This window comes from Stenella coeruleoalba (assembly GCF_951394435.1).
Source record: "Stenella coeruleoalba genome assembly, chromosome: 17".
NCBI classification, from domain to species: Eukaryota; Metazoa; Chordata; class Mammalia; order Artiodactyla; family Delphinidae; genus Stenella; species Stenella coeruleoalba.
Window position 1 is genome coordinate 67721693 of NC_137163.1, and position 20086 is coordinate 67741778.

The 20086-nt window shown below is 42.6% G+C and overlaps 1 protein-coding gene across 4 annotated transcripts in view; it reads left to right on the forward strand.

Annotated features, from left to right (window-relative positions):
• Positions 1-12495: 12495 nt before the first annotated feature.
• Positions 12496-20086, forward strand: part of CPA6 (carboxypeptidase A6) — a 263617-nt gene continuing 256026 nt past the window's right edge. For 2 of the 4 annotated variants that reach the window (XM_079901245.1, XM_079901246.1), the window contains exon 1: positions 12496-13053. In XM_079901245.1, the coding sequence (XP_079757371.1) occupies positions 12938-13053 (116 nt within the window). In that variant the 5' untranslated portion in view covers positions 12496-12937. Of the gene's footprint in view, positions 13058-20086 lie in introns of all 4 variants that reach the window. The other 2 variants (XM_079901247.1, XM_079901248.1) reach the window with 2 other exon arrangements.

Here is a 20086-nt window from a genome sequence, read left to right on the forward strand (position 1 = left end):
CAGCAGTTAGGGAGTGGTCACAGACACTGTAAACCAGGATTTTAGTTATGCAGTTTAAGAGCTCCTCAAAAAAAACCAAACCCCCACGGACCAAGGGCATATCTGCATACTCAGTGTAGGTGAATTCATAAATGGTTGAATAATATTAAATATGGATAAGAATCCACTTAGAGGTTTAAGGAGTTTTGTATCTGGTCTAGTTCTTTTCTGTAATGTCCATGACCTGAATGAACACCGGCATATAAATCTCAATTGCATGATTATCTCATTAAATTACAATAAGTACTTTAAAAGATTTTTGCCTTTTCCCCCAGATGGGTGGAAAATTGGGTCCAAAATAAATAAGATGAAATTAATGAAATGTAAATAGGAAATTTTACATACCACTTCAAATGACAAACATACAAGGCTTTTCTCACTTTATCTTCAGAATGACCCTGTAAGGTGGGTATTACATTTGCCACGTTACAGATGATGATAGTGAAGTTTGCCAGATTAGTAACTTTCCCAAATCCTGTTCCAACCTCTTGCTTCCATTATCACATCTTCATTTAGTCAATGTAACTCTCCTGTCTCCCTCATGTAAGGAAACTTGTGATTACATTGGGCGTACCCAGATGATCTCCTCATCTCAAGATCTTTAACTTAATTCCACCTGCAAAGTTTCTTTTGCTACATTGAGTAACATTCACAGGCTTCAGGAATTCGAACGTGGACCTCGTTGGGGGCCATTATTCAGCCTAACCATACTGCTGCATGCTGAGCAGGGTGGGGAGTTGTGGGTGATGAGGTCAGAGAGGTGACTGGGAACTAAATCACATGGGCCTTGAAGGCCGCCTTAAGAATCTTGGGTTTTACCATAAGTTAAGTGGAAAGCCACACAGAGGAGTGACAGGGTTGAACTGTGTCTTTAAGGACCACTCCAGGGGCTGTACTGAGAAGAGACTGCAGGGAGGCATGATAGGTGCAGGGGGAAGAGTGAGGAGGTGCTTGCAGTGATGTAGGTGAGAGATGATGGCAGCTCACAGCAGGGTGGTATCAGCAGAAGTGGTCAGAGGTGGTTGGATTCTGGAGATACTGAAGAGTAGAGCCAACAGGATTATCTGACAGATTCAATGTGCTCAGAGAAAGAGGGGTCAAGGGTGCTTTCTTTTTCATCTGAGCAGCTCAAAGAATGGAGTAGTCATCAACTCAAATGGAAACTTCTGTAGAAAGAGTAATTGGAGGGGTAATTAGAAAAGAACCATACATTCTGTTTTGGCTATGTCAATCATCATGACTATTAGACATCCAAGCAGAGATATGTAATAGAGTTGGACTTAGGAATCTGGAATTTAAGAGAAAATTTGGAGCTAGAAATATAAATCTGGGAATATGAGAATTGTCAGTATATAGATGGTGTTTTCAGTCACAAGACTGGGTGAGATCATCAAGGGGGTAAGTGTAAGGTAAAAAAGAGATGAAGGAGGCCTGAACTCTGGAGCATATCCGTATTTTCAGGACAGGAAGGAGAAGGGAGCTATAAACAGAGGGTAAGAGAAAATCAGGGTGCAAGTGTAGTTCCTGGAAGACAGGTGAGAAGAGTGAATAGATTAAGGGCGATAAGTTATCATCTATGACACACGAGATAAGTACAGAGAAACAGACCAACCAACCCATATGATCTGGGGTAGCCTGATAACTCTGAGTGCGAAGGGCCAAGACAGCGAGTTGATGCAGATAAATCACTTAGAACAATGGTTTCCAAGCTTTGCTTCATTTTGGAATCACCTGAGAATCTTTCAAAAGTGGTGACACTTGGCTCCCTCCTCCAGGCACCCCGATTAGGAGTTTTTAAAGTTCCCCAGCTGAATCTAATGTGCAGCAAAGTTTGGGACACACTAGTTTAGAAAAATGCCCAGTGTATCAAAAGCTTTCTCAGTATAAATTAAGTTGAGGAAGCTTGTGGGAAGAGAGGGGGTTTAAGGGGAGGGAGGGGGTGGAAATCAGTGTGCAAGTAGCAAATTATGTGGACAGCATAATTGTAAACTAGGTGCTTGTTATGAAAGGGTTGCGCTGGCAGGCGTAATTACATTTGAAAAAAATTTACATTACAAATTACATTTGGTGCACCAAAATTTTTGGTCCTTATACCAAAATTAAGTAGGTATTTGTTTCTGCTCAGCATCTGTTGCACAAAAGCAAAAAAAAGTCTCTAAGTGTGAGACTTATGCCTCCAAATGGTGGGCCAGACCCCAAAACCACCGACTGAAAGAAGCCAGTAGAGTCACCCTCAATCCCAGCAACAATTTGTAGGGATACTTCCCAAGCAGTACGAAAAGCGATTTCTGCCACCACGTCAGACTGCCCGCAGAATAAGGTCACAGATAGGTTTTCTTTCTTTTGTAGCTGATGTAACCCTATCCAGAATGATTTTTTTCTCCCTCCTAGAAAACTTGCAGCTGTGAGTTTAATGCCAAGTTGCCTGTTTCAAATAAAGTTCAATAAAGAAGGCCTAACTCAGATAACAAGAGGCTCTAGGAGATTCTCTATACACCAGCTGTTAACTTTTGTGTTGAAATTCTGGTTGGATATTTGATGCTGTCCTTTAATTCAGAAAGGCACTTAAAGCGCTTAGGAAAGCACTAGATTGATTTTCAACTTGGGAACCCCCAGTCCGCAGAGCAACTCAGAAACAGTTTTGATAACATTGTGTGAGTGTTTTCTGCTCTATCAAGCAGGTAAAATGGAGTTATAAATGCATTCTGGACAAAGAGTTTGCTTATGATGCAATAAGGAGTTTATACTGGAGGAAATGTGGACAAAATCAGGAGGGAAATCGCATGGGAGTGACCTGACTTGATAGGAGGATTCAGAGATTAGTAGAGGGGGTGCTGATGGCTAGGAATTGGGGTGGCAATTGGAAAGGAAAGACCTGGAAAAAAAAGAGAGAGAGAACCCTGATGAGAGAGAAGTGGTAGGTAAAATAATAAACTAATCATCAGGAACAGGAGAGAGAAGAAACAAAAGAAAGAGAAAAAGAAGACAGTCCCTGAACAAGGGAGAAAAGGAATAAGCCAGTTAATACGGAAAGCTTTGGGCAGGGAAAGGAATGGGACCAGCATAGAACCAGACGATGAGGTGGTTAGGGCAGAAGCTGGGAGAAGACTGCCCAGATTCTGATGTGAAGGAGGAAATAGGATCAAACTCGCTGTTTTCTGCCATTATTGGCAGCTTTTCAAACTGTCATACCTACAGCAAAAAAGCATCAGAATAATACAAAAACTATCTGTAGATAACAGAGATTCAAATAGTTGTGGTTAATTTATTACTGATACGTTTCCAATGTGAAAGGTCTGATGAATGTCCATAACAAGGATGATGCAACTGACAAGCAAATTTGGTTGTACACGTGCCGTGAAGAACAGATAATAAAGCCATTTCAAAACACTTAGGTAAAATGTCTCCTAAGGACCATGATTAAGCCTATTTTCAAAGAAGTTAGTGAAATGTTACATCTGATTTATAAAATTAGAATGTACTCTTTACAGAGGAAATAATTTCAACATATAAAATAATAATCCTGAGACATAATACACATAACATACCAATAATATGCAAAGCATATGCTAAGAATATCCCAAGATTATTAAGTGATTTAGTAAGTCTGGAGTAGAGTCTAGACATCTGTATTTTTATAAAACCTCATGCATGCATCTGATGTATATACAACCCCCAGAGCCACTGGCCCAGAAGGTGTCAGATTTAAATGAAAAATAAACTTGTGGCCAATAAGCATTTTAAATAATAACTGAAATTTATGACTAACAACACTTTACTGTTGATGCCTAATGTCATCAATCAAAACTGCACCAAGACTTTGATAAATAGAAGAATGTCATGGACCACAAGGACATTGACACATTCCCAGGAACCTCCCAAATAAGATGCAGTTTCTGAAATATTTATATTAATAATATTTTACTCATAAAAATTTTACTTAGGGGAGGATACACATCTCTTTTGATTTGACATCTCTTCTCATGCAACCCATCAATAGGAATATAGATTTTTTTTAAACCTAATTATTTCTAGTGCTTTACACGGTGAAAGAACACATCTCTGTGATTTTGCAGGGGCCCTCTGGGAATCATAAATACAGTTTTAGATACAAAAGATATCCTGAGAGTTTTACTTTTTGTTGTTGTTGTTCTATACTGTCTGGGGAAGACAAAATAAAAAATATCAGAGGAGATATAGACACTTGATTAAGTGGGTGCCTGAGAAACAATACTTGTTACCTATTTAATTGAAGTGACAAAAAATTAAAAATAAACATTGAAGGTAACATAATTGTAAAAATGTTAGCTCTTTCAGAAGTGAGGATTCTTCTCTTTTTTGTTGTTGTTTTCTTAAATAAGCCAGGATGTGACAAAGTCAGCATAAAGCACAGAAAGTTACTCTGATAAGACAATCTTTGCTATGTAGTTAGATGACACTGAAAGATTAACCCTTCATATTGTAAGTGAAAGCCATAAATGGTAAATCAAGGAAGCAATTTCTTCAACATTGAGCAAATTTGCTAAGCCATTAACACATTCCATAGCTTTTCAGACTCAGGTATTATAAACCAAGGCAAATAAAATTTACATTCCAAGCTTTGCCTTTCCTTGTGCTCTTTAATTTTCTGGAACATACTGCCTGGCACTTGAGGACAAATCCTGCGAGACCACGAGAACTAATTTCAGAAGATGTTATTAGCATAGGATGCTTTCATCATTACTACCTTCAAGTAATCAATAAAGAAGCATTTTTAAAGGTTCTCAGTTTCAATTTCCAATACAGTCAGTACCAGTAGCTACAACCCCCATGAACTCTTTGGAGTCCTCAGTAAGTTTTAAGAGTGTAAATGGGTTTGAAGAACAAAAAAAGAAAAAAAGAAAGGAAAAATGACAGAGGAGTACTATTTTAGGGGAAAACTATTCTTTTCCTTGAAAAATAGAAGCACATTTGTCGTTGTATTTTCTCTGACACTGTGCTCCTAGAGTAGTCTCAAACACCAATATTTATTGTAACTTTAAACCAAACCAAGTGACCAACTTCTATTTCATAGAGAAAACTTCAAAGTAGATAATGGAGAATTGCCTGTCACCAATCAGCGTTTTAGCCAACAAGGAGAACTCATAAATACATCTAACACAACTTCCTAAATACACACACTTACTACAACTTTATATCCCTTCTGAAAGTGGCAAAAATTAATGAAAGACATAGCTTATCTGTAGCATGTTAAAAGCAAAAGCATATAAACATAAAGTTATGCTCAGTGATCAATGTTTCAGGGGTTTATCTTACTTTGAAATAATTTAGGTGTCCAGTGATTATCCATTAATTAGCTCTATTTAATCAGTCTAAGGATTCAAATTCCCTAGAGTTCTTTTTGTAAAATTGAGATATAATTCACATACCATAAAATTAGCCTTTTTTTCTATAAATCATTTTCACAGCTGTTCTCTTTTTAAAAAAAATTTATTTATTTAATTTATTTATTTTTGGCTGCGTTGGGTCTTCATTACTGCATGCGGGCTTTCTCTAGTTGTGGTGAAAGGGAGCCACTCTTCGTTGCGGTGTGCGGGCTTCTCATTGCCGTGGCTTCTCTTGTTGCGGAGCACGGGCTCTAGGCACGTGGGCTTCAGTAGTTGTGACACGTGGGCTCAGTAGCTGTGGCTCATGGGCTCTAGAGCGCGGGCTCAGTAGTTGTGGCACACGGGCTTAGTTGCTCTGCGGCATGTGGGATCTTCCCGAACCAGGGCTTGAACCTGTGTCCCCTGCATTGGCAGGTGGATTCTTAACCACTGTGCCACCAGGGAAGCCCCCAAATTAGCCATTTTAATGTGTACAATTCAGTGGTTTTTAGTGTATTCACAAGATTGTACGACCATCACCATTACCCAGAATATTTTCATCACCCCAAAAAGAAAACCCATACCCTTTAGCAGTCATTCTCTGTAATTCCCTTTCCCCTCTACCTCAGCAACTGCTAATATACGTTATGTCTCTCTGTGTTACCTATTCTGGACGTCTCACATAAATAGAATATACAACATGTGGCTTTTAGTGTCTGGCTCCTTTCTCTTAGCATATTGTCTTCAAGGTTCATCCGTCCTAGAGCAAGTATCAGTATTTCATGCCTTTTAGGGGCAAATAATATTTCATTGTATGGATATACCACATTTAGTTTATCTGTTCATCAGTTGGTGGACATATGGGTTGTCTCCACTTTTTGGTTATTATGAACAATGCTGCTGTGACCATCTGTACACAAGTTTTGATATGAAAATATGTTTTGAATTTTCCTGAGTGGAACCTAGGGGTGGAATTTCTCGATCACAAGGTAACTGTATATATTTAATTTTTGAAGAACTACAGCACTGCTTTCCACAGCAGCTGCATTATTTTACATTCAGATCAGCGGTAGCCGAGGGTTCCAAATTCTCTACATTCTCACCAACACTCATTATTGTGTATTTGATTCTAGCCATCTTGGTGCACATGAACTGGTATCTCACGGTGGTTTTGATCTGCAATTCCTTAATGACTAATGATGTTGAGCATCTTTTTCATATGCTTATTGGCCATTTGTATATGATCTTTGGAGAAACGTCAAGTCAGATCCTTTGCCAATTTTTCAATTGGTTGTCATTTTATTATTAAACTCCCTAAAGATCTTGGAAATTATCTTCAAGCTGACATACTACAAAACATGATTCCTATTAAAATAAAGCATCTGTCAAAATAATGATTCAATTTAGTTGTAGAAAAAGTGACATTTTTCATAACCAATCAGTACACCTGCATAAGTTTAGAGAAAGCAGGTCCAAATAGAATAAAAATGTGCTTTTACATTATACGTGATATTGATAAATCAGAGAAAAATATTGTTTTTTTATTATACCAAAATTATTCAACTAGTCTTATTTGCCAAAGGTTTACCTTAATTATATCAACTTGGATTCTTAAAATGTTTCTGAGTTAGTTTCTGCAAGAGTACATTTTATTTTAACTGTAGCATATTGAAAGTATTATTAGTTCAAGCTCCCTGTTTTCTTGGAATTTTTGAGACACTGAAAGGACACTTATCTCTACAAGCCAGCTGGAATAGAGCTCCTTTCTTTTTCTATTTACTCTTTCCCTGTCCTTCAGCACTAAGACGATATTCTCATCTCTTCACCTCTGAGCATCTAATACGTCTGAAGGTGGAACATTGTTGTCTGTCTGACTTCTCTCATTCCTCGAGACAGCTTTTCTTTCTTAAAACAAATTCTATCACCTATTCTTCCATCTTTATTATATCTTAAATTTCCACCCCCCCCCCCACCCTTAGTCTTTTTGTTTAAAATGGAATCTTTTTCACTGTTACTGTTTCCATTCTTATTTGTTTTTGTCTTTTTTTAGAAATCATCTTTCACTGCCTGAGGCAAATGCACTGGAGAGTGGTTCTGCAATCCTTTGTTTATTATTGCTTTTGACTTTATCCTAATCAAACTTTCTTAATCTCTCTCTCATGCTCCGTCCAGCTCAAATGCCTCTTAATTTTCATTAGAACACTAATATCACAAATGGTGTAACACAGACATCCTTCTTCTGTCGTTCAGAATGGTAATTTCTAAAGTATTCTTATCTATGTTTTCTCTACCTCATTTCTTCATAATCGCCTTAGAGACAGGTATCAGGAAGGAAGGGAAAGCAGCAGGGAGAATGGGAGAGAAGGAGGGAGAGAAAGAAGGAAAAGCAGAGACGGAGAAGATGGAGGGAGAAGTCTGCTTTGCTGCTTGGAAGCAGCGAATAGGACTCCTCATTCCCACCTTCCTACATTAAAAAACTTTGGTTCTACTCTATAAATTCTATAAAACACGTTTGTAACTTAATTACAGGGGCCTAAAACATAATAATAGGCTTGTCCATCAATCACACTTGTTATTCAAATTGCTCTTTCACCTGAGTGAGGAAGACTTCTTTTGTGAGGGACATGGCCCTCACAAGAGGAAGGAAAATGAAGGAAGAGATACAGAATATTCAGGGAATATTGAAGAAGATAAAAATTAGAAAGTTTTCAAGGGCCGTAAATGCCAAACTGGGAGCCTGAATGTCACTCTTTATCCTGTTTTGACTTAAGGAAGGACAGTAAATTCTGAACAGGACATCTTTGCATATGCTGTTCCCTGTGCCTGCAATGGTCTTGTCTCCGGCCCTCACTCCTGGCACGCTACTCCCCTTTTCTCGGTAGAGCTGGCTCCTTCTCATATTTGACTTAAATGTTTACTTCCTCATGACACCCTACACGTGTGATCCATTCCCTCCTCACTTTTTAATAAAGCATCTGTGATTTGTTTCTATATAATTAATTAAACCACCAAGTGTAACGATGTGTTTATTTATCTGCCCAGCCTCCCCACTGGCACAAAGTGTCACAAAGTTAGGGACCATGAGTTTCTTTACAATGTTTCCTTAAAAATAATGACCATCTCTATCCAGCATTCATATCCCCATCCAGCCAAATCCTTCCCTCTCTTCCAGACCCAAATCAAGTCCATCTCTTCCAGGAAACTGTTCCCCCCTTTCTGTCCACGACGCATCAAGAAGAGGAGAGGGCAAGACAAAGACCCTTATAAAGCATCTACCTTTTTAAGCAGGCAAAGAAGAGAGACAGAACCCTGGGAAAGAGCGGAACAGAACAACTCAACGTCCCTGACCCCAAGAGAAAAGAGAGTTTCAGATAGGAGTTGGTAAACAGCCTTAGAAACCGCACAGATGCAGAATGGGCTGTGAACAAAAGCTTTTCCACTTGGAGATCACCACTGATCTTTAAGAGAAATTTGCAAGACATACTGTATGATCTCACTTATATGTCAAATCTAAAAAAAAACAAAAAAAGCTCTATGGATACAGAGAACACATTTGTGGCTGCCAGAAGCAGGTCAAAAAGTCCAAACTTCAAGTTATAAAATAAATGTCATGGGATGTAATGTACAGTACGCTGACTATAGTTAATAATAGGGTATTGCATATTTGACAGCTGCTAAGAGAGTAGATCTTAAACGTTCTCATCACAGGAAAAGAATTTGTAACTACGTGTGTTAACTAGACTTACTACGGTGATGGTTTAGTAATATATCCATATATTTAATTATCATGTCATACACCTGAAACTAACATAATGTTATGTCAATTATACCTCAATTTTTGAAAGAAAAGGAACATTAAAAAAAAAGAGGATGCTTCATCGGGGTGATAGGGTTGGAAAGCAAATTGTCAGGGTTCAAGAGTGCGCTTTTGAAAAGCCAGGAAAAAAGAAGAAAAAGGAGAAGGGAGGAGGAGGGGGAGGGGGAAAGAGGGGGAGGAGGAGGGAGGAGAGAGAGGAAAGGAAGAAGAGGAGAAGTAGCTTGTGTCTGAGGAAGAGAGAGATGTGGAGAGTTGACAAAAGAAAGATTAAAAACATAGGGGCGGGGTTCCCTGGTGGCGCAGTGGTTAAGAATCCACCTGCCAATGCAGGGTTCGAGCCCTGGTCCGGGAAGATCCCACATGCCGCGGAGCAACTAACCCTGAGCGCCACAACTCCGAAGCCCGCGCGCCTAGAGCCCGTGCTCCGCAACAAGAGAAGCCACGGCAATGAGAAGCCCGCGCACCGCAACGAAGAGTAGCCCCCGCTCGCCGCAACTAGAGAAAGCCCCCGCGCAGCAACAAAGACCAAACGCAGCCAAAAATAAATAAAAACAAAACAAAAAAAAACCCATAGGGGCAAGACGGTGCTGAACGAGGTTGGGAGGGAACTGTTAGTGATGTGTTGTTAAAGGAAGCTTCAGAACTTCCTTACAGAATTGCCAAGACCGCATAAGGCAGTAACCTAACTTCACATTTGCTCTTTCCTCACATGTTGGAACAATGGCAGAAAGCCATAGAAGTGAAGACGGCAATAAGGTCTCTGTCAATAAGACACTGAGGCCTGAGCACAAAACCAGCTGCGAGGGGAGGGTTGATTGTACCGCAAAGCCCAAACCCACCCTTCCACCTTCTCATGAGGTCTTTACCAAAATTCATCTACATGGCTCTCGCTCATATCCCGAGAAAGGGATTTGCAAAATCTTCCCCCATAGCATCGCAGAATTACAGATCTGGAAGAGACATTAAACATTATCTAATCATCCACCACAATGGACCCAAATCAAGGATGATGTTTTCCTTTCCCTATTGTAGTTTCCTTTTTTCTCTGCAGGATAATATTTCTTTTAATAAAGTTCACTCTTCAACCAAAATATGACAGAGGCATAGCCGATAAATAGAATGTCTCATCTTTCCGTCTCTGAGGCTCTAACTGGTTTAATAATTCACTCCCTCTCAGTGCCTTAAAAATGGAGCTTTTATCTTTGAATCCATCTATAAAACCATCTCTTCTCCTCCCACTTGCTAAATGGACTCCATTTATCACTCATTTTATGGGCGCTTATCTACTCCAAGGGAAGTCTGATCAGATAACCTGGTCCTTAGAAAAGCAGAGGAAGATTGTTGGGAATGGCTTCTATTGTTTGAGAACCTCTCTTTGATCTGAAATTTTTAGGAAGGTTATAGGATGTCTCCAGGGTGTTTTGCATTTGTGATAGCCCAGGAAATGATTACCTCGGTCTCAGAGTCTGGAGAGCCTTTGCTAAATGTGTTCGCTGGATCCAACCCTTCAGGATGATTTGAGAATGAGCTTAATCCCCAGTCCGAGACTGAACATTCCTGGTTTAATGTTGTGATATAATATGACAGATTTATACATTGCTCTGACATAACGAAATGCAACGAGATGAAGTGTTTTATTTACACAGTAACCTCTTATTTCAACAGCTCACTGACTGTCGTATAGGCTTTCTTGGCCTTGTAGAAAAGGCCCCAGGAAACATCCCTGTGAGCCTTGCAGCACAGCCTCACCAGTTCACAAAGACCAAAGCACTAGGCCAGGAAGTCAGGAAGGAAGAAAACAACAATATAAACAAACAAGAAAAAAACCCAGGAGGCCTGGGCACATCTACTCCTCAAAGGCACCCATACAGCTCTCGGCTGCCCAGGTGGCCTCTCCTCTATCCGGATACAGAGACCACAGAGTAAATGTTTGTTGAATGAATCCCTTCCCAGGTTCGGCACTCACTCAACAAACACGGTTGATCATTCCTTCAGTGAACACTGTTCCCTCTAGGAGAGAAGAGGCAGTAGTACGAAGATGAAAGGGGTATAGCTGTGCATTCAAGGAGAAGGCAGCCTTGTGAGGAAAGCAGACACTTAAAATCGAAGTGCTGTGCCCTACAGGAGCAGACATACTGTGTGTTAGGGAAGGGGATGCAGAGAAGAGATTCAATCCTGGGGTAGCTGTAGAAAACTCTAGAGAATCATCTCAGATGAAAATCATTTCAGCTGTTATGGACCAAACTCATAGGACTCAAAGTCAGCTCCCCAGGTGGAGAACATGGGGAAAGATTTGGTCCTTCTACCAGAGGCTCTGGCTATCATGTTAGAAGGTACAGGAGCTCTTGGTCATGACTCTTCAGGAAATTTGAGAAGTAAATGAGTGAGTGGGATAGAGGGACGCTGGCTCACCATCTTCTAGAGAGCACGACAAGGACTGGGTATGGAGGAGAGCAGGGGACACCCTAGATAACAATGTTCTTATTTACTAGAGCAAAGCATATCCTGGATGGGTTTTCCAGTGTATTGGGGTAGAAGCAAGTGAACGCAAAAAAGCCTTCTTCATCACCAACTTGGGAAAAACAAGAAGGAACTGGCTTGCTCCAAGGTTTCGCTCCACCCTCTAGCTTTTAGAGAGAGAAGAAAAAGCAGACCTCATTCTAAAGTAAAGCCTGGCTCCTCGAAGTGTGACTGAAGGACCAGCAGTCCAAGCATCAGCTGGAAGCTTGTTAGAAATGCAGAAGCCCAGGCCCCAGCCCCAGCCTGCTGCCTCAGAAGCTGCGCTCTAACGAGATCCCCAGGTGATGTGCGTGCAGGGCCAAGTTTGAGAAGTCCCGCTCTAGACCAGCAGGGGGGCTAAATATTGGAATCACCTGGGGGGCTTTTTCAACAACTGATCCCACCCCCCAGGAATTCTGATTTAAATAGCCCATCTCCCTAAGTGATTCCAAATGTGCAGGAAAGGTGGTTTAGCACCCAGAGGCCTCCAGTTCCCCCATGAGAACCTTTGAAATAGCCGCAGGTCTGGATGCTGCCGCCATGGAATCAGCACAGGGGCTCCCTGAAGCCCAGGGAAGCAGCTGCCCGTCCCGGTGCAGGTAGGAGCGGGGACCACGACCGGCTGGCCACAGCCAGGGGCCACAGCTCATCAAGACTGTTCACTGTGCATTTCGGAATGTGGACTCCCTGTAGAAATTTGCCATGGTAGATCAAAACATGAAGCCTGGAATGTTCTATGCCTGCGTGTTTAGCTCATCCTCAAACAAGTCTTTTGCAATTAGGGTAGCAGGAAGGTTGTCCAAAAAAGTTAGGGGCCTAAATTTGAAGAGCCAAAAAAAAAAAAAAGCCCCGAAAAACAAGAGGACAGAAAGAGGAGTTACCCTAATGAAGCGACACCCAGCAAACCCCTGCGGTGAGTCAGCACGGGGAGGCCCAGCCCCTTCGAGGGGAGCCTGGAGCTCAGCGCGGGGCTGGGCAGGGCTGTGTGTGGGCAGAAGCTGCTGCTTCTCGTCCCAAGACCAAGTCTGAACAGCAACTTCCCTCCCTCAGCTGCTTGAACTTTTTTTTTCTTTCCTCTGAGGCTGGAAAGAAGTGTCACATTTTGCTCCCTCCTAAGCCCTCTCCCCACGCTTTCCCAGGGACCGTGAGCTGTGTGGAGGGCGCGCTGGGAGCCACCCTCCAGCCTCGGGTGGCTGTGACTGCAGGAAGAACTTTCAGCCCCTCTCATCCTCGCACTATGGAGTTCCTCGGGAAGCCCAGGAGCCAGAGAGCTGCTTTTCTGCCTCTCTGCTTGCTCTTTTTGAAGATTCTGCACCCAGGACACAGCCATCTTTACAGCAGTCGCTATGCGGGGTAAGTGGAGAGGCTCTCAAGTCCCGATCAGCTTGGACTCCGGTCAGGGGGCTGGTATGCGCCCGAGTGTGCCTCACTTTCTCTGGTCTGTAGACTGCGTATGTAGAATCTGTATGCTTTCCTGGTCACCTAACGTTAAATGTATATGCAGTCCCTGGCTCTTTGGAGAGAATGTGGTGGACGCAAGTCTAGTTTCTCATACTGTTTATGACGTGCCAACCTCAGCCGTGGACCACTGTTGATGGGGATTCTGTCTTTGGAATAGCGGTGGTCAGTATGTGCAGTATTTGCCTTGGTGGTTGCTCGGCAGGAAGGATGCTGTTGTGACGCGTGAATTGTGACCTGAAAACTAAAGCTTCCCCTCTAGGATTGTATGCAGAAGCCGTGGGTGGAAATTCACCAGTGATTAAAAATCGTGTGGACCTTTTTTTTTTGAGTGCTTGTTAGCCTACAGAGTGGTTATTAGACTTTCTAACCTGAGCGATGCAAATGAGTCAACTCAAAATAAGAATAAACGTAGCCAACTGTAAAATTATGGGTGTTTTTCTGAAGGGAGAAACACAGAAGGGGAAAACCATTTGTATTGCCCCGCTCTGTGGGTCAGCACGCTTTGTGTTTGCTTCGCATAACGAGGCACGGGGCTGCGTGTAAAGCGGCTGGGACTGCGCATGTCCTATTATCCTGAAGAGTTGCTTCGAAATATGCAGCGAGTGCTTTGCTTGAATTTGCAAGGGGTCGTTCTCTGAATCTGGAAATTACGGCATTCCTGTATTTTAGGGCTGGAAGAGCCTTAAATAGCTCCTCTAGTTCAATTCCTTTCTACACAGGAGGAAAACCAGGGTCTTAATTTTTTTTTCTTATTTTAAAAATATTTATTTAGTTGAGGTGTAGTCGATTTACAATGTTAGTTGTTTCTTTTTTTAAATTTATTTAATTTTGGCTGTGTTGGGTCTTCTTTGCGGCATGCTGGCTTTCTCTAGTTGCAGCGAGCGGGGGCTACTCTTCCCTGCAGTGCGCGGGCTTCTCATTTGTGGTGGCTTGTTGCGCGGCTCGGGCTCTAGAGCGCAGGCTCAGTGGTTGTGGTGCACAGGCTTACTTGCTCTGCAGCAGGTGGGATCTTCCCGGACCAGGGCTCGAACCCGTGTCCCCTGCACTGGCAGCCAGATTCTGAACCACTGCACCACCAGAGAAGCCCTACAATGTTATATTAGTTTCAAGTGTACAACATAGTGATTCAAAATTTTTAGAGATTTTACTCCATTTAAAGTTATTATAAAATATTGACTCTTCCCTGTGCTGTACAATATATCCTTGTAGCTTATTATTTTATTTTTTAACATCTTTATTGGAGTATAATTGCTTTACAATGTGGTGTTAGCGTCTGCTGTATAACAAAGTGAATCAGCTATACATATATCCCCATATCTCCTCCCTCTTGCGTCTCCCTCCCACCCTCCCTATCCCACCCCTCTAGGTGGACACAAAGCACAGAACTGATCTCCCTGTGCTATGCAGCTGCTTCCCACTAGCTATCTATTTTACGTTTGGTAGTGTGTATATGTCTATGCCACTCTCTGGCTTCGTCCCAGCTTACCCTTCCCCCTCCCCTTAAATCTTTTTAAATAGACTGCAGTTGCTCAATTATGGCCAGTTGAGGAAAACTTTCATATCCATCTGAATGACGGCCAGGTGTTGAAGCAAAGTTGTTCTTTCTAGGAATCGCGTAGAGAAGGATTTATAAGTGTGATCCTGGAAAAGAAAATTGTTTCTGTTTCTCTCCTGAAGAATCTGGGCACTGCTTTAGAGTTCCCCTGAATACAGTACTTACAGAGGAAATTGTTCCTTCAGTTTAAGGGGACGCAGGATGGGGGTGGAGGTGTTGGTGGGGATAAGGGCTATGGCTGGTAATACAATCCCCAAATTTTCCACCCCGGTGTTCCCGGGAGAAACAGAGGAGTTAACATCTGAGGACTGCTTTTACGTCTCCTGGACACACGGTCCGCCCTCGGAGCCCTGGGTAAGGAAAACGTGTTTAGTGACTGACGGTGCGGGCCAAGGTGTGGAGGTGTTTATTCCGACTCTTAATGGATGTCAGGCCTGTGATAAACATATCACGGATTTAGATGCGCCCGTGCGATGTAGGACCTTGCTCCTCTGCTCAGAGGTAGCCCCGACCATAATGATTTCAGTGTGTGGCCCTCATCAATGGTAAGTGACCAGGCCTGTTTCAGGGGAGCAGGTGTGCACACTTCCCTAAACGCCACTTAGAAGAAACGAGGCCAAAGGCGGCGGCCTTTTCTTAGAGAATTTGGAATCTTTGTGGACGAAGTTGCACTACCTTTTCTGTTGTTCTGCAAGGAAAGTAATAGTTGCCATTTTCTCTTTGGCTGCTACCTAATAAGTTAGTCCCAAATGTACAAATGAAAGGTGACTGAAAGTTGGAAGAAAAAGATGAAACATGAGACACTGAAGGGAGCCTTCCCTGTCCATCACAGGAGAGCTTCTCCAAAACCAGAGAGGTTTCAGAGCATACTCACAGTCGAAAATGGGGGATTTTTACCTTCCCTTCATTAGACACATGTCATTCTCTCATCACCAAAGACAGAAATTCTGCCTAGGTTTGGGATTATTTTGCTCTACTTCCCCAGAAACTACTTTCTGCAAGTCTAGCTAAGAACCTGGTGGAATGACCTGGTAAAATAGTATTGAGCATTATTTTTATTGCCCATACAAATTTTTCATTCTAAACCCTCATTTTTGTCCCTTAAGTAATTTGTTTTGTGGTGTTGGTAGTAATTATGAAGCAGCCCTATTTCTTGCATTTTTGTTAAAAAAATATTTTTGTAAGTCTTGGTTGAATATAATAATAAGTGATTATCATTTGCAAGACTCTGAGCATGGACAAAAAACAGAACACTCAGGGCATACCAACGTGCTTCCTGAGAGCATCTAATGAGCCTAGTCTTCTCTCTGCACAAACTGGTAACGATTGCGTGGTACCAGCTGTATCATAGGTGCTTGGGAAACAGCAGGTTTAAGCACCTCATGAAAAAAATGTAGAGACTACAAGGAAAATCTGACAAAAATGAATATCTTTTTGGATAACTACATCAAATTACACACAAGGAAGATTTAAAAATACATAGGAAAGGAATGAAGCTAAGTGTGGGAAATAACTTGACATCAAATAACATTTATTGATACTCTGTAAGCAGGCTTCAGGGGCTGCAAATGCACGTCAAACATTTTGATGATAAACAAACATCAGTGAATGAGACTCTGACTAGGGCAGATGTCACTCTGTGTTCTCCTTTTCCCTCGTCTCCTCGTATTCCTGGAAGCAGACCTAGTTATTTATTATACTGTGATCCTGAGGGCAAAAAATAAGGATCTTCGGCTTTACATGAAATTAGGGTAGATTTTTCTAGTGATGGTAAAGGAGATCTAAGCCAGTGACACGATAAATGCTGGCAATGCTGAAGAACCAAAGTGGCTCTGATTCTTCAAGAACCACTTATTTGGTACTTGCTTCATGTATAATGTTGATAAGTCCTGAAGTTCAACTGCCTGGCTTTCGATTTCTGCTTTCCCACACCTAGTAGCTCTGTTACCTTGGGTAAGTTCCTTAACCTCTCTGAGCCTCAATTTCTTCACCTGAGACATGGAGACAATATTAGAACCTTCCCTGCCAAGTTGTGGGGATTAAATGCAATAGCATGGGTATTGCGTGGTTCTTGGCACTTAGCGGTCTTTCCACCCTGATAGCACAGAAAGTGGCCATGGGCGTGTGCCTCATTCCTTCAGTGAGTATTATTCCGGTGCCTACTTGTGCGCAGAGCATTGGTCAGCAGAACTGAGGCCCTCTGAGAGCTTGCAGTTTAGCAAAGAAAGCAGCCCCACACATGATATTAAGATGTACACAGTGCTTGAGCGCTGTATGGGATGAGCAGCCTACTGTGGGAGCGTTAAAAGAGATCTAGGCACCAAGAAGGAGGGTAGAAATCCCTTCCCAGGCCTCCCCTATTCCGGTCACCCAGCCTTCAGGTACCTGGGCTGCGGGTGGAGAGAACACAGACTTTCTGCCACCAGAGCTGCTCCGGGGGACGGAACCCCCTGGTGCTGTGGGTCTGCCTGCGAGGCCTCCCGGACTCCTCCTTCCTCTCCAGCCCTGCGCTTGGTGAAGACCTGTTGCCTTCTCTTTTCTTTCTCGGGGAGAAGCTCCAGTGACCGGCCTCTTCCCCATGAGCATAGGCGTGTGCAGGCTGGTCACAGCCCACTTGCCCGCTGCTGCATCCTGATTAGCCAGTGTCCGTGCTGTACCCACCCCCATCCCTGTCCCCCATCCTGCCATCTCCCCCCCACACCCCAGTTATTTGTCAAGTTCACTAGTCATCCATGAGAACGGGACATGGAGATCCAGGAATTAGACTTGAAGGAAATAAGACTTCTTAAGGCAGTTTGGTCCTCGAAATCCTGTAAGCAAAGAGGCCCCAAATTTGGATGTGACACTGAAGAGGACTGAGAAATACACGGACTCGGGAACAGATTTGACTTCAGGGGCGTCATCCCGTCTTCCACCGTTACCTCTCTAGCTAGTCCCCTCCGTCTCTCAACAGAAGCTTTTAAGTCTTTTGCCCTCTGATGGTGGCTTCCTTGGAATGTTCTGAACTTCTGGAAGCCTAGGGCTAGAGCACAAGAGATGAGCTGAGAGTTACCGTCTATGTTGGTGGTTAAAGCTCTTTTCAGATCGGATGGCCATGAATCCTCACTTGCCAGGGACTGTCCTGGTCTGCACCTGCTGTTCCGGGGTAGTAACTGGCAGTGTACCCCTTTCAGTCTGGCAAATTGTGGTGTCAGCCTGTTTATTCTCCACTGTGTTTGTTTCCTTAATGAGCTCTACTTTAGGTCTTCAACTAGCCTCTTATTTCATTCTTTGTTTTTTGAATTGTATTTATTTTTTATACAGCAGTTTCTTATTTGTCCATTTTATACATGTTAGTGTATACATGTCAATCTCGGTCTCCCAATTCACCCCACCACTCCGTCCTCCGCCACTTTCCCCCTTGGTGTCCATACGTTTGTTCTCTACATCTGTGTCTCTATTTCTGCCCTGCATCTTATTTCTTTCTTAAAGAGCAAGCTTATCTCTAGTTCTTTCCATACCCCTAAAAAGAATCCTACCTGTCCTCTCTTTTGTAATAGCCACCAGCCATATTTAGGACGTCTTTATCTCAGCCTAGGTTGAGGTAACTTTCTGCTAGCTGATCTACCTTCCTATAGTCCTTTCTCAGACTGATGCTCTAAGACTTCTGTTGTGTTACTCTCTGGCTCGAAGATCTACTTTGGCTACCTATTGACAAACCCAGCAAATCCATTCTCTGCCAGGCCCTCAAGGCCTCTCTAATCAGACTCTGGTTCCTCTGTCTCTGTTTCACTCTCCTCAGCCCTGAAACTCCCCTGTTAATCAGAGAATAGAGAGCTTCAGCCTTGCTCATCTTTAACAAGGCAGGCAGGCCTTCCTCATAATAAGGGCCTAAAGCAAGGAGGAGGCATCTCGGATCATGAATGATAGATTGAAATGTGCAGGATAGATACAGAGTGGAGGCATGAGGCGCTGGGAAGGGTGTATGGTGGGCTCTCAGGTTGCTTTTGAACTTTTGCCCCCGCAAGTTGGTCTGTGGTTAATACAATAGTTCTCTAGTGTCTTCTGGAAGTTCCTTTTAGCACTTGGCCCTAATTAGTGGGAGATTACTTTCGGTTTTCCTTAGGCACTAGCGCAAAGTGCAGCCCCCAAGTGTGGGTTGTTTATCAGCTGATTACACAAAAAGCTTTCTTCCCTGCCATATGTTGTGTGTCGGGACCTCCAGCTTTGCTTGTTAGGATGCACAGTGCTACAGCTCCCACCCCTGACCTGGACTCACAGACAGACGGTACTCCGTAGGGATCAGCATTCCTCCTGCCCCTGAGCTGGTGGAAGGAGGAGCGTTTCCCTTGGAGCCCAGTCTGATGACGGAGCTTTTATTTTACGGCGCCAGGATACTTTCTGGGTAATGCCATTAAGCCTAATCACTTCCACCCTGTGAAAAGCAGTGAAGGATGTTGATGGTTCATGACTTCACAGCCTAGATTGTGCAAGCTAAAAGGCATTATGTTTTCTGTCTTTATACGTGGAGTTACCGGACGGAAAATTAAAACTTCTGTCGTTTTAGAGTCTTCATTATGATCAATCGGTAAATAACTAGAATATAGGACTAGAATTTGCTTTGCCAAATAAATGCCTTCCCAACCTGCCCCTGGGCGTTAACTTCTTTATGATAAAGCAGAATGCAGAATATGAGGCTTTAGGATCTGGTTCTTCGTAGTACAGTAAGTTTCCTTAAAGTTTTCTTATTAAAGGTTGAAGCAAATTTCTAAAGGGTTTTCTTCAACAAAATTACCATCTTTGTTCTTTTTCTCAGCACACTTTGAAAATAGTAAAACATTTTCTTATTTTGATATCTATGTTATTAAGGATACTGTTGGGTTGTTTTGTTTTTCTTTCACTTTTTTTGCTAGAACAAAGAGCCCAAAATTCAATGGCTTAAATGAGAAATTTACTTCTCTCTCATGTAAAAATCCAAAACTGGTATAGTTGATGGTGCCAGAGAATCAGGCTCCCTCTGCCCTATACCTCTGCTGTGCTCAACACTCATCTCCCAAATTTGTTAGGAAGGAGTCTTCCAGCTCTGCAGTCCAGCCAGCAGGAAAGTGGAAAGGGATGGTCACTCCTTTTTCCTTTAAAAGCACAGTCCAGAAGTTCAAACATCACTCCTTACTGGCCAGAATCAGTTAGATGCCCTCAGCTGCAAGGGAGGCTAGGAAATAATGGCCGGATCTGGAGGAACGTACTGTGAAATAATTAGCAGTCTCTCTCTCTCTCTCTCTCTCTCTCTGTGGTCACTCTTATATTTAATGAATGCCAACCCATTCTTCCTTCCACTCGGTTCTCCTAAAGAAATAATCCACCCAAATGGGCACTCAGAATTTTGCACTT